Below are 16,164 nucleotides of genomic sequence, written 5' to 3' on the forward strand. Positions count from 1 at the left end.
TGTAGAGAACTAATGTAAAGACGTGTCCGGACAGGTACATGGCTGTAAATGTAAAGTCAACCAACTGGATGAGGACATCAGTGACAAAACCTATTAGGGACGTCCACATTGCAGATACTTGCGTTATCCAGCAGGTCATGTTGCATATGGCCAATCGATCACTGTTCTGACAACTCTGGCTCAAATGGAAACCGATTCCAAGTTTTTTTTTTCTCGATTAAAAGTTGATTCAATAATACTTACATGTTCCCCTTAATGGGCTGACATCTAAGAGCTACAGCTTCATGTCATGATATTATGTCTGATGCACTTCAAAGTAAAAAGGGTTATGTAAACTTTAATAGCACACTACTATTGTCTGTCAGTTATTTTTCTTTTTGAGGCACAACCTTTGGCATCCAGCTTAAGGTCTACTTAGAGGTCCAAAAAAAATAATTTTTGGTACAAATTGCATCGCTCTGATGTGATAAGTAGGTGTTGGATGTGCCGGTGTTACTGAGGGCATCAACTGATATTTCCTGTGATGGAAAAGCACAGTACGGCGCCCTCTGTAGGAAGGCTGTAAGAAGCACACACCGCTGGAATGCTGCAATCATTCACCCGATGATGCCCAACCAACAAAATAAAAGTCTTTTATAGGTATTATAGTTATCTTGTTATACTTACAAGCAGCTCCAAACCTGAGTAGTCATGGTATAGCTTTTTTTTTTCTTTAAACATACAAAAACGTATGTACATTTATCTCCACTTTCTGTAAACAGCAAGTACGTGTTCTCCTTTGAAATCCCTTTGATGATTGAAACATGCAAATCATACGCACAGTACTTAAGTATAAAAAGAAATCAAGACAAGAAAGTAATTGAGGAGATGAAACTTTACACTAAAAAAAAAAATATTTTTTTGCATCCATCAACAGTACTAAATGGAATGCCAGCAAACATAACTTGAACTCATCTCCAGCTGGCCCATCGGCTTCCTCCATACAACCGCATAAATGTGATTCAATTAAATTAGTCTTAAAAAAGAAAATAGGAGGAAAATGAAGAAACCTTCCATGCCTTTTTATAGTACTTACTAATACTTTTGTTTCCCATATGGAGATCTGAAATGTAGGTAAAGGACTCCAACCCCATGATGAAATCACACACACACACATCTTTGCACATTCCTAGACTCATTTGAGGATGAAGGAGAACCAAGCAGCAATTCAACACACTAACAGAAAGACAGGACCGAGTACACAACTCAGCGATCTGACAGTCAGGAAGCATATTTTTTTTATCATTCTTGTCTCTCAGAAATTGAGGTGTCCAACAATACTTTTCTTTTTTCTGCAGATAACTTTTTCTGCCTTTCAATAAAGGGTTTATCATCACATAAAGAGTTATTTTCCTAGGGCACTTAACAGGGAGGTGAGCATAGTCTTCAGAGTCTGTGGGTAGTTTGTTGCCATTTCCATGTGCTGGCCATGGCTGCAGAGTGGTGGACTCAGTGTCTCTGCTCTCCCACTTCATGTGGCGACTCACTAGGAGGAGGGTACTGCTGAGAGGTCCGCAGCCCACCTGAGTATGACAGGAGGGGAGGAGGAGAAACAAGAATAAGGAGGAGGAGGAAGGGGGGGAGGGAGGTTAGCCTTAGAGCTGCAAGCCAGACGAGACACACTGCAGTATAGGAGAGGAGCAAGGGGGGAGAAAGGGGAGAGAAAAAGATGTAGTACCTGCAGCACCAGTGCCACCCTTGGAGATTTTGCTCACTTTGGAGCAAGAAGTGGAGAATGCGGAGGAAGGGTGGTGGTTGTGGCTGGCCTCGGCATGCACTCTCTTGCGCGATGAGGATGAAGACAAAGAGGTGGATCCAGGTGGAGCAAGCGTAGTCCCTTCAATGCCGACCAGTCCTGGAGGACCTCGTAGTAGACCTCCAGGGCCCTCAGGGCCTCCTCGTCCATTCCCACTGTGTGCGTGTGGATGAGGGTGACTGTGCTTGTGGTGGCGATGGAGGTTGTGATCTGCTCCACGATGTTGTTTGTCCTTGCTCACCAGAGGGCTGGAATGTTTATTCTTGTTGTTGGCTGCCATGCCTTCATCCGATGAGCTGTGGCGCTCTGATGATGAAACTTTAATCTTCATTTTAAGCTCATCTTTGCTTGATTGTCCACTTTTATCCAGCTGGGAGCTTCCACCAGACCCAGGAACAGCCAGGCGGAGCTTGAGCGAGCCTTTGTCCCGTTTGTCACCGTGATGGCGCCTTTCTTGCCCTGAAGTTGAGGAGGGGACTTTCATTTTCATTGGGGAGGCAGTGATGCCTCCACCACTAGCATGGGTTGATTGGTGGGGCTGTGAATGTTTTCTATGGTCTACTTGGCTTGTAAAGGATGGTGCATAGGTAGAAGAGGAGGAAGACGACATATCCCCCCTCATATCGCAGTCCATTACTCCTCCATGTTGTTCATGACTACGTTTCTGACCAGAGACAGCCAGCTCTGCATGTTTCTCTCTGTATTTGTCCAGAGACAGCTTCTGAGCTGAAGTAGATTGTGGTGGAGGAGGCTGAGCGGGTGGAAGGTAGGCAGACTGAGGTGGTGGCTGATGCTTGCCTACCGAACTCCCGCCAGCTCCTTTTTGTTCCTGTTTGATAGGGCTGAAGTCAACAGTTTTTTCAGTCCTGTATACCGGTGCATGCTGAAGCAAAGAGGAAGTGGAGGTTTGCAAAGACAGTGAGGGCTCTTGGAGGGGGATGTTGAGGGGTTCCTGTTTTATACAGCTGGAAGGGTACCCTGCTATGCTCTGGTTGCCCTGGGGCCACTCACTGTGGCTACCTGGATTGTATGTGCCAGCCAAGCTGTCCAGAGACAGGGATGCAGTGAAGGAGGCGCCTGCTTTGGAAAAACTTGGGTTGGAGGAGGAGAGTCCTGGGAGCGAAACGTCACCATCTGAGAGCATGGAAGGCCCAGGAAAGGAGTTGTCTGACAACTGAGAGCTTTCAGTCTTGGGCTTTTTGGCAGCTTGTGTTGCCTAGAGGGTAGACAGAGATTTGTAACACTGTTTAGAGCTTGATTTTACTTTGTGTTAAGCACACAGTGGTTTAACGCTGGCAGTGGCAAACATGTCTTTCCAAGGCATGAAATAGAACAGCAACGTATCCTACCCGCCAGTTGCGTATCCTCTTTAAACGGCTGGGTGTCTTCTCCAGAATTTGCAGAAACTCATGGGTCAACTCTACAAATACAGGAATATCGACATCAAATAACAATGTATTCACTGTAACTCATCATGGAAAAAGGAAAATACATTATTTTATCTCACCATCAAGCAGCTCGAGAGTGACAGAGTTGTCCACGTATTCCCACCAGTGTTTTCCGTCAGTGGAAACTGGGATTTCCCAGTTGGACCACTTACATGCCAGGTGGATGCAAACACAGGCGATCACCGTGGGCTTGTACTGGAGGCAGAAGGTAGTGAGGTGTAGACTGCGTAGTGTGTGAGGGTATGCGTAAGTGATGAGTGAGTGCAGTGTGTGCAAGAAAGAGTGAATATTTCACATATGTGAGGGTAGGGACATGCGCCAGGCCAGGTGTCCGTCACGATTGGTTCCACATGTGGAGAAACGAGAAAGAAAAGAAACACAAGAGGGAGCAGACAGGTTTAATCACCTGTAGGCTTTGGTTGGAGAAGATTATGTTATTTGTTGAAACAACAAACTCTGATAAAACGGCTCATTTCACAAACAGGTCAAAATACACGTGAACTAACTTCATGATTTCTGCGATGTAATGGAAGGACAAAACTCCAACAGTAAGCACTGCATTTTGTCAAGTGACATTATTCATGTTTGAAGGCTGGTTTAAATGTTTGGACATCATAACAAAAATGAGGGAAGTGGGGAGGGGGCCACGTGTGGCCTTGTCATTGTGAAACACTGAACCATGGGGCCACCCATGTGACAGCTGCATCATTGTACAGCTAACTAACAGGGGGCTGCTCCTACAAACCTCTATCTGCTTGCCTCTCTTTTTTTGGGACTGTGTTAAAAGGGATACATCTAGTGTGTCTTGAAGTGTAAACATTGTCTCAATACTGAGAGCCTTACTATGTTAAAAATCATAGCTAATCTAATCTGAATGATGACCCATGGGTAAAACCACTGTTTCATAAATATAACACTGTTTTGCAAGACTGGAATTGGACAGTACAACATATTCTTATTACGTAAAAATTAACAAATAAAAATAGACAAATGGCCCCCTTTCAAGTGAAAATAGACAGAAACTGATATTAAAACATGACTATAGGATTTAGTTCTCATGTAAATTGGGTTCCCCCGACACTTAAGACCTGAATATACTATTGTAATCTTAATGCATGAAAGTTAAGTGCTTAAATTCAACATGACTTTACTGACAACATGCCTCAGCATCAAGTTATATATAACAAAGAAGAACTAGCCACAACTTTATATCGCTGCACTTTAAAACAAGTACAATGTCTGGAGTCTGGTCTATCACAACAGTGACAGTGCTAACAGTGATGGCAAACAATCAACCAACCAAATCATTTGAAACATTAGGAATGATCATTCTTGACTACATTAAAAAAAACTTTCCATCTTAAAAGGTGTGACAAGCGATCTCCGGAGAAAGAGAGTTGGTTGTTGAGTCTCATTACCAGGTCGTAAAACACTGACTCTTTAGTTGGTGGACCACCAACCCAAAGCACCTTTATCTGAATGAGACTCTTCGACTATTATTCTCTAGAATCGCTTGCTGCAGCTATAATTACTGCCAACTCAGTGCAAGACTACAAACAGTCAGCATCCAGACATTGTCAACTGATTTGAAGTACATGTAGCTGTAGACAAAGTTAATTACATCCGAAATAATCCTTTCCACCACCGCCTACTATAAACAAACCCTTTAAGGACCCAGATTTCCAACTACAAGACATGTTTTCCTCGCTTTAGAATAAAATCTCATCACCAAATGTATAAGAGACACTGAAATAATAGGCATTACATATTCTGGAGGTCCTTAATGGGTCATTATTCTTGTCACATCTATCACGTCAACTACATGTATGAAAGAATGTTGAAGAGGAGCGAGAACATGTGCATTTAAAGGCAAGCAAATATTGCATAAGGTGAAAAATATTTGAGGAGATATGCATTTTTAACAAATGGATATGAAAAAGAAAAAATGTAAAAATGAATCTGCGGTACTTACCGGAAGCACTTCTACGAGAAATGTTTACATCTGTGAAATCTTTAGCTGCTATTCAGGCTACCAAAGTGTCTTTCTTTTAGACTTATGCACTTTTTCGCAACCGAACAAACATGTGGGTTTCAAGCGCACCACTACACTTCACATCTTGCATTCAACCCATCTGTGCCAACACGTGGTCCCTTGTACAATACACCGCACTGCGACTGGGGCCGGTAACGCTACAAGCCACCCTGTCCCGCTCCCTTTGAACAAAGGAGGGAAGCTGAGGGGAGAAGGCAAGCATCCCAACAACCACCAGCGCAATTAGGGCCCGTTGGACACTGATAGGGTACCCTGCATTACAGGAAGCTATGGTGTGCAGTCAAAGTGCAACAAAGGAGGGGCAGGATAACAACCTGTTGGTAGCCATGAAATAGGAAGTCTGTGCCAGATCCTTGCTTGCTGTAAGAGAGAGACAGAAAAAGAGAAAAAACAGGGAAGGAAAGAATTATTAACATTTCTGCAAGCCAAAGCATTCAACTATCATTAGATCAGGAAGTGAATGTGATTTTCAATGCACTGATTAAGCCTGGGCCAAGACTGAAAACAACACTTGGAGTTAAGTGTTAATTGCACTGCACATTAAATTGGAATTAAATGTGGTTTTGTATACATATTTGCCATATTGTGCTTCTCTGCAGAGCTTGTATGAATGTCAGCAGACTGGATTGGTGGAGTGGAGCGAGGGCAGATTGGCTACTAGTTAATCAATCGCGGACTGAGTGTCTCTTGGACTTATACCAACAAAAATGCTAAATTGTGGTGCCAAAATTTAAGTGGGCGGCCATTAATAATACCTAGGCTGCCTGCCCAAATAAAGTCTGTTTGTCAGAAACACTAACTGAATGGTACAGAACCATCATTGATGTTATTATTAACACCTGTGCTTTTCAGAAACAACCCTCATTATTTATTCTCTTAAATTTTCAGGTAACTTCAAAAAGAGAAACCTTTCCTAACAAATTGGTTCTGCTATCATACAGGATACACAATGCAAATGGCACTCAGAACCACTGATATTTAAGGGGGTGTCAGTTTCTAAGTTACAGAATGATATGGCAAGAATAATAATTACGCTTCAGACTTGGACTCAGCTTAATAAGTGTCAGTAAATGTTGTTCTTAATGTGCTATATCATACAATAAACTCAAAAGGTCATCAAAAGAGCAAGGTGTGTGTGGTCAAGTAACCATTACATCAGCAAGGTTTTGACCCCCCTCCCCACCCATATCTGAGGTGGGACAAACAAGAGCAGAGGGCACAAAGAGCAAAGAAGGAAGCCTCTACCTCGCACTAGCTGGGAACATTTCACCACATCAGTGTGTGGGTGATCAATAGTAATTTCAAAGCCTGGAACAAAATACATGACAGGTGAGTTCAACACAGACACAGTTGGGAGGTGACAGGTCATTTCATGATTAATCAAACAGATCTAGCGCTAAATTTTAAGGCTATCGATAAATCTAGTTTGTATTCAAATAGCGGAGCTTGACGGTCAATTCATATATGTATGTTTCAAATGAAGTGCAATCCAATCAGCTTTGACCACTTTCTCTTTGGATGACAGAATGTAATCAATAAGTGAGCACAAAATGTGGCAGCCATAAAACAAAATGTTGCCGTGCAGTGACATTAAATAACATTTCCTTTCGCCATATCAATAACATGTTTCATGACTATCGATGAGGGAATGACGTGTCACCTTTACATGATTTATAGAAAATATTTAAATGACAAGATACCCATACAGCAGCTGATAAAACAAGTTACTCAACAGGCTGTGATGAATAAATTCAACAGTGATCAGTAGCATTACTCCCTTAGTGATAATGATAATCCAAAGAAAATGATCATGATAAACAAAACGCTATCTCAAGTCATCCATTCCAGTCACCACTACTTACCCAGGGTCTGCAGCACTATGGATTCAAGTATCACCAGCTCTTGAGCTTGCTGGAGGTATGCCTGAAGTTTGATAGACAGTCATTACAACACAATTGTAATGAGTCTATTAATCTATCCCCCTATCAACTGTTTCAAATGGCCAAAAACTCCAAACAAAGAGGCTCATTTTACTGGTAATGCAAGCCTTGTTGGGTGTAACAGTAGGCCGGGGCAGTTAAAATAAGGCCCTTTGTAGAGGGCAAGGGAATTTGGCACAGCCAGGTAAACAAAGGGAAACCATGACCACTGAGAAACTGGAAAGTCAGATGCAGAAAGGGGGGGGGGGAAATCAACCACATAATATGCAGAGCTTCTTGAACTTACATTGCTTTTTGTGTCTAGAGGCGGTTCTTGTGGGTTCAGGCAAGCATGCGCAACCTTGATGACATGTTCGAGTTTCCGGGGTTGTTCTTCCACTTTAGCGGCCAGGAATAATGTGGTCGGAGATATTATCTGTGCAAAAGTGTCATCACATTTGAATACATACCAACAGTGTCATTTCAGTGTCAATATACCAAAAATGTGATACATGTGTCATACAGGTTTCAGGTCAATGCCAACAGTATGAAACAAAATACTTACATTTCTATGGAATTTGGTGAAAGAGTGGTGCATATAAAATCTATGCATGTAAACAATGGCTGTATTTATTGTTAATTGGGAGCTGGAGGGTGAGTCAAGGTAGATTTTAGTTTCACTTTGTGTAAATCACGCTGCCCACGGCAGCGTGGGAAGTTAGCTTGCATACCCTTACATCAAGGCAAGGCATGGGATATTTCGACAACGTATTAAAACAAAAGCATAAACTAAACAAAGACATATTTAAAATAAAGTAAAGATATGTGAACAGGTGAGTCAACGACATTGTGACAGTTCAAGCCAGCTAGCTAATTAGGGGGCTTGCATTAGCTTTACGATCATCTTACGCTACTCGTGTTGGATTAAAATAGCAGCAGTATGTCAAATACCAACTCTGTGCATCAGTTTGTGTATTCCAGTGAGGCATAATGTTAATTAATAAACTAAACCCTGTCGCACCGAGAGGTAAAGACACTTATTTATGTGGACAGGGGGGCTAGCAACAGCTGCAAACACGCCAAATGGCCTTTTACGTCAATCCTCAGCTAGCTAGTTAGCATGCTATATTAGCGCATGGCTACACATGGAACTACGATATTGAGATTCCACATTTGGATTTTTTAAAAAACAACAGAATTTCTGCAAGCAGAAAAAAATAACGTACAAAACGATAAAGTCCGCAAACGGCCTCCCTAACCTCAGCAATCTGTTTAGATAAGCTAACGCTAACGGGGCCCGCTCGATCTGCTAGCGCCATGTCTGCTTGCAGTCCGGTCGAGGGATAAGTTTGTTTACAAAGGATACACGTTGAGTCTCTGGCCCATATCTTGGATCAGGTTCGCCGCTTGTTGCCGGTAGGAGAGCTCCCGGTCTGGTTCGACTCCACATCGGTGGGACGGCGTGTTCTCGAGCTGGTCCCGGGTGAAAAACCATTTCGACGAAGATCCCCGGCACGCCGCCATTGCTCTCCAACGTTCGCTTGGGCATCGAGAAACCGGACGTGACGTCGGTGTCGCACAGGAAACCACTTCTTTTTCTTCTTCGATGGTGGCGGGACCATGGTGCACATTTACAGCATTCACATTTGTAAACATTGTGATTATGTTTCATTTAAGGGGATATTATTGTATTTTAGCAGCTTTTATTAATGTATTCACTTTTTAAACAACACTGCGTTTAGTTTGGGTCGGTTCCATTTGCAGCAAATGATAAGAACAGCCCATTAAACCCACTGATGATTAACCCACCATTACAAGTGATTAGCTACATCAGAGTCCACACAAGTTATATAACAGAGTGATAATAACTTCAAAGAAAGTAATAAAGCTTGAAAAGGTTTGTTCCTGAGTATATATAGGAAGCAGGCAAAAAGTCAACAAGGTGTTTTGTGTCAAAGTCCTTTATGCACAAAATTATTAACAAGGCCACTGTATGCATTATTTGTAGTGTTTCAGCTGTGTTCATGTGTGCTTTATCTCTATGAGCTGAGTTAATGAGCATAGGAACCATTGCATTGCTCATTCCTTGAGTTAGAGCACATGTTAATGCAGCTTGTTCAGCAATTCAAGTCATTAAGATCTGAGGTATACAAGTAGCTACCTAGCAGCCTATTGCGGAGTGTAGGAACTCTATCATATTAACACGTTCTTTTACAGCTTATAGAATGTCATGATTTCTAACAGAGGTGAAAAGAAAACTATATGTATATTTACTATTACAATAAACAATAACATCTTACACAAGGAATTAGAGTAATCACTTGCCGTTCTCGCACATTACCAATAACTCCTCCATTTTCCCTTCTACGAGGTATTTTGAGTTGAAACAAAAAATGCAAGTCACTAGTCAGAGTAAAACACTTATTTAATTTATTGCATCAAACAACAATACAACTGGTTCGATCTACTATACAAGCTAATACAGAGTGATTTTTTTAATCATCCAAATAGGAATACTTGAACACAGACATTTCAGTGAATCGCTGGCTGTAGCAGATTTTCATGTTACTCAAATTGCTCCCGTTTCAAGCCCAAAAATTCCAGTGCATTTCCAGCAAGTAATTTATCCTGCAAAACAAAAAGCACACACATTAAATACTGCATTGGATATATAGCACCTTGAGACTTAGAAAGTACAGAATTGAGGATATTTATTTGTGTCAAAATGTTTGGGATGGCTTCTAACATCCTTACTGTAAATAAGCCTTTGTTATAGAGTCATATCACAACTGAGGTAACAGAATTGTCTAAATAGAGAGGAAAATATTTTTTTACCTTTAGTTTGTTATCAAATTCGTCCATTGACTCAATCAGCGATCCGGGCTCCAGCTCACCCAGCGGGAATGGATAATCTGTTCCCAGCATCACTTTATCCTGAAAGAGGAATACATGCATGTTAACTTTTAGTAGTGAACATGTTCAGATATGCACACCCACAGTATCTTTGTCAGATTGATGAAAGCAGGAATAATTACTGTCATTCTGCAGCATCACAATGCTAGACACCATTCGGGGAGACAGTTTTTGTATCCAAGGTTGAAGTGCCTTTACAGAAATGTGTTCAAACTTCCCACACATTCTCCATGCAATACTTCCTCAGTGTCTTCTGAATGTCCTTTGTGTGTGTGTGTGTGTGTGTGTGTGTGTGTGTGTGCGCATTCAATGAAAGAATACAAGCTCACTTTTCCAATGACGTCAATGAGCAGCTTCAGGGCGACGGGATCGTGAACGAGGGAGTCAGTGTAGAAAGAACCGAGGTATTTCCGTGGACTGATCTTGTTGTCCACGGCACACAGGTCAGGCCGGACTTTGTGGCCGTGTTCAATTCTACCAACAGAGAATGGAAAAGAGCCGCCTGCAACCACATGAACAAAAGTAATAATGGTTAAACGTCATCCATACAGTGGCTCATGGCATCTTTGAAGAAAGTTTTGAAGTTGCTACATAAGTGCTTGTATTTTTCTGCTTTGAATTGAATGCGCTACAATAGAAACATCTGGTCTTTACCTCCATGTGCAAAGCAGACTTTCAATTTAGGAAATCTCTCGAAGACACCTCCGAATATCATCGAGCAGATAGCCATGGTCGTCTCTGATGGCATGCCTGAGAAGGAAAAGACAACAGAATGTAGTGCTTCTTTTCAGCTGTACTTCAAACACATGTTGTGTTGTTGGTATGAGATACTGTAAATGGGTTAAGAGACTAAGTGGAGGAAACTAAATCAAAAAGTTAAATGAAGCTTAACTATTGGCCGTAATCACAGTGCATCAAATATGATGTGAAAGCTACAATGCTAGAAAATCAACACCAATTAAGAAGTTTTACCCGCAAGGAAAAACAATGACTTGGTTTTGATGGCTTCATCAATCATTTTAGAAAATAAATTATAATTGTTCTGTTATGCACGGATAATTAAACATGGATCGATTTCAGCTACAAAGTGACTTTATTTTCAAGAAAAAAAAGTGTATTTTATTTGTTTTCTTGACGTGACCAGGGGGGATATTCAATATCCCTCCATCTCATCTCCCTCACCCACCAGCCACGGCAGCCAATACTTAGCCATCCTCCCATCTGTCTGCATGTCCCACGGGTGGACAAATATGGAGCAGCCCAGCTCCTCGGCTGCCTATGTGGCAGACACAAAGCGAGATCAGTATATCTCCCTGAAGGAGAACTTGACCTCGGAATACAAAGGAATGTCTCACACTTGGGTATGCACTTTGTACATACGCAGGTACATTCTCAACTCCTAGAGCTTTGTGTTATCAAATAAGCATGTACTGCAATATTCAAGGTCTCACAGCATAGAAAGGGTAGAGTTCAGAGGCGTTCAGGTCCCAGTTGTTGATATGTGAGCCAATCTGCACCCCAGGGAAGCCCAGCTCCTTCACACAGCGCCGCATCTCCAGTACAGCCAGGTCAGGGGCTTGCATGGGCAGAGTGCCCAGGCCCACAAACCTCTTGGGGTGGGTGCGCACTGTCTCGGCCAAATTGTCATTTAGAAGGACACAGAGATCCAGTGTGTCATGAGGTTTGGCCTGTAATCCCAAAATAAGATTCAATTTGTGTAGATATACTGTATCTGTGGAGGCTGGAATGAAATTGGCTTCACATATTCTTTATCATGTTGATGCTTCTGTGATTGCAGAGGAACCAACACTGTTAAGGAGTGTTGCAGACAAGTGTGGTGTTGCACAAAAAGCCTCAAAATTGAATGTGTTCCTTTTTTTTCAACAGGAACAGGTGCAGCTCACAGTAATGTAGGGCAGCGTAAACATCACAGTGGTTTCAGGTTTAAAGGGGTGCTACGTAGTTGTGGAGAAGAAATTCAAACTTTGGATATTTACAATACTAATGAGGTAATAATACAAACTCAAAAACAAACTGAGTAAACAAGCTGTTCTCAGAGGAAAATATGGCCCCAGAACACTGTTTGAAGCTAGAAAGGTGGCAGGGTCCGCCAATATATAAACAAGGAAAACAGTATGAAACTGTGTTGTCCTTTAAGGTCAGTATGTTTATTCAGTTGTGAAAACAAATAGTTGGTTTATTTAGTTTGTTTAGGCCCAAAAAATCAGACACTGAAGATCTTTCTCTTCCGATTAAAACGTCACAAATACCACAAAGTAATAAAATATAATAGCCGCACTGTTTTTGATCCAGGCTGCTCAGACTTAGTGTGCACTCACCCAGTAACTGAACATCACAGGAACAGTAGAAAGGGCTTGAACTGTGACACCTGATGGTCATAAACAGATACGTTCATTTTAGGCATCAAAGAGATGAAACACTGCACGGTATGGTTGCTTTCGTGTGTGTGCATATACCATGTTGATCCATGTCCCTTATGCGAGTGTTTGCGTCCCAGCAGTTTTCTTGAATCACCCGGAACAGCTTCCCATCCTTCATCATCTCTGCTTCGCCCTGACACAACAACGCAGAGTGTGTGGAAGCCTTTGCAAATGTATTGTTCTGGCTCCAGTTCATTTCCCTCATTAAATTAATGATTTTCAGGCTCATGTTTGTTTTATATACCACTTTAAAACACAACCACATGATGGCAGCAGACAGCTGATTGATACTGTGTCATGGGAAGCGTACAGGATGTTAACTTTTATTTTCATCTGGCATTTAGCCGATTTCATGATAGATAAACTGTCTTTGAAAAGGTTCTTGGTGTATATGTGACTGCAGATCTACAAACAACATCTGGAGAGTCTTTTTTCCTCCTTTAAACGGTTGTAATTGACTAGGAGTCCTCATTGATCTTGTTTTAACATTGGCATCAGGACCTAAACAGATGTTTGTATGCATCAGCTATTTGTCTTTATGTGCAGGTTTCTCAATCCCCAACCAACGGCTGCCATGCAAAGTTGCCTTTGCTACACAGTGGCCAGGCTGCTCTGAGGTCTGCAGCGTTGAAGTGAATCACTCCGCTGATGCAGAGGCACCGTGCTGAGTTCTGCAGCTGCTCACATGGCGAGGACCAGGCTGACGGGTCCACCAGGGTGGGGTGCAGCCGGGAAGAACCTGCTGCGTTCCCAGCAGAGTATGCAGCACAATTGCATAAGTTCTCCTGCTGCACCTATACTCAGTCTGTATGTGCATGCCAGGAAAAAAAAATGACTCACCTTGCAGTGATAGTGTAGCTGGACAAAGCCATCGTATCCATACCTCTGAAACACATGCAAAAGTGGTGAACATTTCATATACTGAAGAACACATACACATTAGATTCTGGTGCATTTGATTTAGATGCAAAATTTCTGTATACATGTGGACACAGTTTGGTATCCTACACGCGTCTGGCTGTGGAAAAGCCTCTATTGATTGTGTTATCCCATCTGCGAGGGTTCAATCTTCATGCGAGAGGACTATCCTCTCCAACGCCCTGGAAAACTCTCAGTGAATGCCATCTGAGGCTGTTGACTCTTTTGCATACAGATGAAGCCGCAAATGATCTACGTGAGCAATTCAGCCAGTAAAGCCCCGTTTCATATCCCTGCAGATCTGCAGTGCTGTGTACTTAGCTGATGCCACAGAGAGGCTTCAGCTTTTCAAACTGCAGGATGGATTTGATGCCCTTCTCTAAAAAAGTATTTCTTAAAGTAGCTTGTTCATTGACAGCCTGCTTTAAATCAAATGTATTTGCACCAGTGGAGACCATAAGACATTAACCCTGATGCTCTTTTAGGGGGTTGTAACAGCTCCAAAGCACATAAATAGAAACAAGGTTGGATCTCAGTCTTAAGTTGTAAAACATGGTTAAATACAATGGATTTTCATAGGCTCTGTGTCACATCATTATATCATGTGATGGGTGTTGACACAAGCTTTTTAGGCACTACCACCCTCCAAAAACAAATTATATTCATCTTTATCTTGGTCTTTGTTTTCTGATGGCTTTCCTTGCTCTTTGTGCTCTTCGTCTGTTCACATTTTTCATATATTACATTTTCTCTGTTGTCTGCTGTTTGTGTTTGACTGTGCTGCAGCATCATCTCCACCGCTGTTGATCCAATTGTAAACCTATTCTGTACTACTCTTCCTTCGATTGTTTTGTACATTCTCCTTGTGCTAAATAAAATATAAATACAAGTTTTTACAAAAATCCTGTGGTCTCGCCATGGATATAATTAATTAATAAAAATATTATTCATTACATGAAGAGGGAAATCGAACAAGAAGTTTTACAAAGAACAAAAGGTTAAATATAATAACCTTTATAATTTCATTGGTCATATGATACAGATAACAAAAGGCCCTTTAGTGATACAGTAAATCAGGACTTGCAATGACTCTAACATATACAGTATGTTCATATAGGCCTTCAGTGTGTTTATCTAAAACAAACTGCAAAAATGGTGAAATACAGTATTATTTCAGTGTAACACTAAATTTTGATTTCCCACAACAAATGAAAGAAAGAAAGAAAGACAGACAGACAGACAGACAGACAGACAGACAGACAGACAGACAGACAAACAGATGATGGCAGCAGACCAGCACTAACTGTGGGAAATCATTAGCTAAAGCCAGGCCTCCACACTGACACATGAGAGAAGGAGCAGATAGGACAGGGGAGACCAAGGCCAGAGCCACTTATTGATTAAAGTTTAACCATCCATAGAAAACACAGATTTATGGAGTGAGCTGTTAAACTCCCTGCTGCTGACACTCCGATGGGAACAAGTCTGTACATTTTATCTTCCTGGCATTTAATTCAATGAGCCACAGAGCTGATACAAACAAAGATGTGTTTTTAAAAAACCACTCAACCATTATAAGTGGATTTACTCATAAAAACCTCTCAGACTGTCAATGAACTCGTCTCTCGGTGCCTACCTGCTTCAGATCGGGCCACTCCTTTGGTAAAATGTGACTGTGAATATCAACCTTCATCCTTCTGGTGTCCCTCAGGGAAATGTGGACGTCTGCTGCCAGAGATTTTCTTGCAGTAACTGAGCGCAAATCTCGGCAGATTTACTCTCCGCCCTCAGAAAGAAACCAATGACCCACAGGTGACCGACTGCTGCTGCTAGGAAAGCCTGGTAATTTATTACCTAATCTATAAAACAAACAGAAAGTAATCATCAGTCTGTGGAGGACATTTAGCCCCATTGATGGTTGATATTCTGAACCATGATATGATATTACAGCCTGAGACTAGATTAATTACACCTCACCCTACTAGAACTACACACAGACACACTCATCTGAGTGCCTATATAATGCTGAGTCGGAGCTTTGTGCTTTATAGTTTATGATAAGTGCATGTTGCAACAGTTACAAGACTCACTATAGGTGAAAATCACAGAGCTACAGAAAAGCTGACTGATATCTTCAGTGGTGGAATGTAACTGAGTACATTTACTCAAGTACAAATTCAAGGTACTTGTTCTTTGCTTGAGTATTTATTTACCGTTTTATTCAACTTTGGACTTCTACTCCACTACATCTCAGAGGCAAATATTGGACTTTTGACTCCACTAGCTGCCAGCTTTAATTCCTGTCCTGTGAAAACCGGACTTTTCATACGTAGTACATTTTGCTGATAACACCCTCATACCTTTACTTAAAGGGTAACTCCATCAATTTTACACATTAAAGTGTGTTTACAGGTCTTGGGGAGTACTAATGCCTATGTAAAAAGTAACATAAAGCCTTTTGTGGCTCCAGAGGAAGCTGCATGTAATCTGATAAACTGCCTACAGTGTTGTCACTCAGTGGCTAAGTTGCACTGTGGTAAATGTAATTGTCAGGTTTTGAAAAGCAGTCTGCTGGCATATGATGCTGGCATATGACCTCCTATAACACCGCTCATTATAGACAGTTTAAAAACAAATGATCAAATCGATACAGCAGAACCAGAGGTATCGCCTCTTT

At 41.7% G+C, this 16,164-nt stretch overlaps 2 protein-coding genes across 3 annotated transcripts; both read right to left on the reverse strand.

The window, feature by feature from the left end:
- Nucleotides 1-1,254: 1,254 nt before the first annotated feature.
- ccnt2a (cyclin T2a) lies at nucleotides 1,255-8,779 on the reverse strand. 2 transcript variants are annotated; one of them, XM_084362750.1, is made up of 10 exons: nucleotides 8,582-8,779; nucleotides 7,781-7,862; nucleotides 7,523-7,651; nucleotides 7,159-7,219; nucleotides 6,542-6,604; nucleotides 5,611-5,656; nucleotides 3,303-3,466; nucleotides 3,145-3,215; nucleotides 1,718-3,011; nucleotides 1,255-1,562 (listed from the first exon to the last, which is right to left on the reverse strand). In XM_084362750.1, the coding sequence occupies exons 1-10, from the start codon at nucleotides 8,737-8,739 to the stop codon at nucleotides 1,489-1,491; spliced, it is 2,142 nt and encodes a 713-aa protein (XP_084218876.1). In that variant the 5' UTR covers nucleotides 8,740-8,779; the 3' UTR covers nucleotides 1,255-1,488. The 2 variants fall into 2 exon arrangements, with proteins under 2 accessions (XP_084218876.1, XP_084218875.1); XM_084362749.1 differs by having other exon boundaries at nucleotides 1,255-3,011.
- An 849-nt stretch (nucleotides 8,780-9,628) lies between these two features.
- On the reverse strand, nucleotides 9,629-15,212 carry acmsd (aminocarboxymuconate semialdehyde decarboxylase). Its single transcript, XM_084362940.1, has 10 exons — nucleotides 15,124-15,212; nucleotides 13,410-13,454; nucleotides 12,606-12,702; nucleotides 12,468-12,517; nucleotides 11,580-11,816; nucleotides 11,311-11,404; nucleotides 10,783-10,878; nucleotides 10,458-10,630; nucleotides 10,051-10,149; nucleotides 9,629-9,843 (listed from the first exon to the last, which is right to left on the reverse strand). Exons 1-10 carry the CDS (start codon nucleotides 15,178-15,180, stop codon nucleotides 9,781-9,783), a joined length of 1,011 nt encoding a protein of 336 aa, XP_084219066.1. The 5' UTR covers nucleotides 15,181-15,212; the 3' UTR covers nucleotides 9,629-9,780.
- Between the last annotated feature and the right edge of the window lie 952 nt (nucleotides 15,213-16,164).

This window comes from Pagrus pagrus (assembly GCF_965226575.1).
Source record: "Pagrus pagrus genome assembly, chromosome: 9".
NCBI lineage: Eukaryota > Metazoa > Chordata > Actinopteri > Spariformes > Sparidae > Pagrus > Pagrus pagrus.

Bases quoted from the DNA above. Each gene is read 5' to 3' on its own strand.
- ccnt2a (XM_084362749.1), bottom strand. From the start codon at position 8,739: ATGGCGGCGTGCCGGGGATCTTCGTCGAAATGGTTTTTCACCCGGGAC. The intron at 6,605-7,158 runs GTAAGTAGTGGT...ATTTTGTTCCAG, and splicing joins CATAGTGCTGCAGACCCTGG to GCTTTGAAATTACTATTGAT. The intron at 5,657-6,541 runs GTAGAGGCTTCC...TCTCTCTTACAG, and splicing joins ATGTTCCCAGCTAGTGCGAG to CAAGCAAGGATCTGGCACAG.
- acmsd (XM_084362940.1), bottom strand. From the start codon at position 15,180: ATGAAGGTTGATATTCACAGTCACATTTTACCAAAGGAGTGGCCCGAT. The intron at 12,703-13,409 runs GTGAGTCATTTT...TTGTTGTGTCAG, and splicing joins AGCTACACTATCACTGCAAG to GGCGAAGCAGAGATGATGAA. The intron at 11,817-12,467 runs GTGAGTGCACAC...TTGGGATTACAG, and splicing joins CTGTGATGTTCAGTTACTGG to GCCAAACCTCATGACACACT.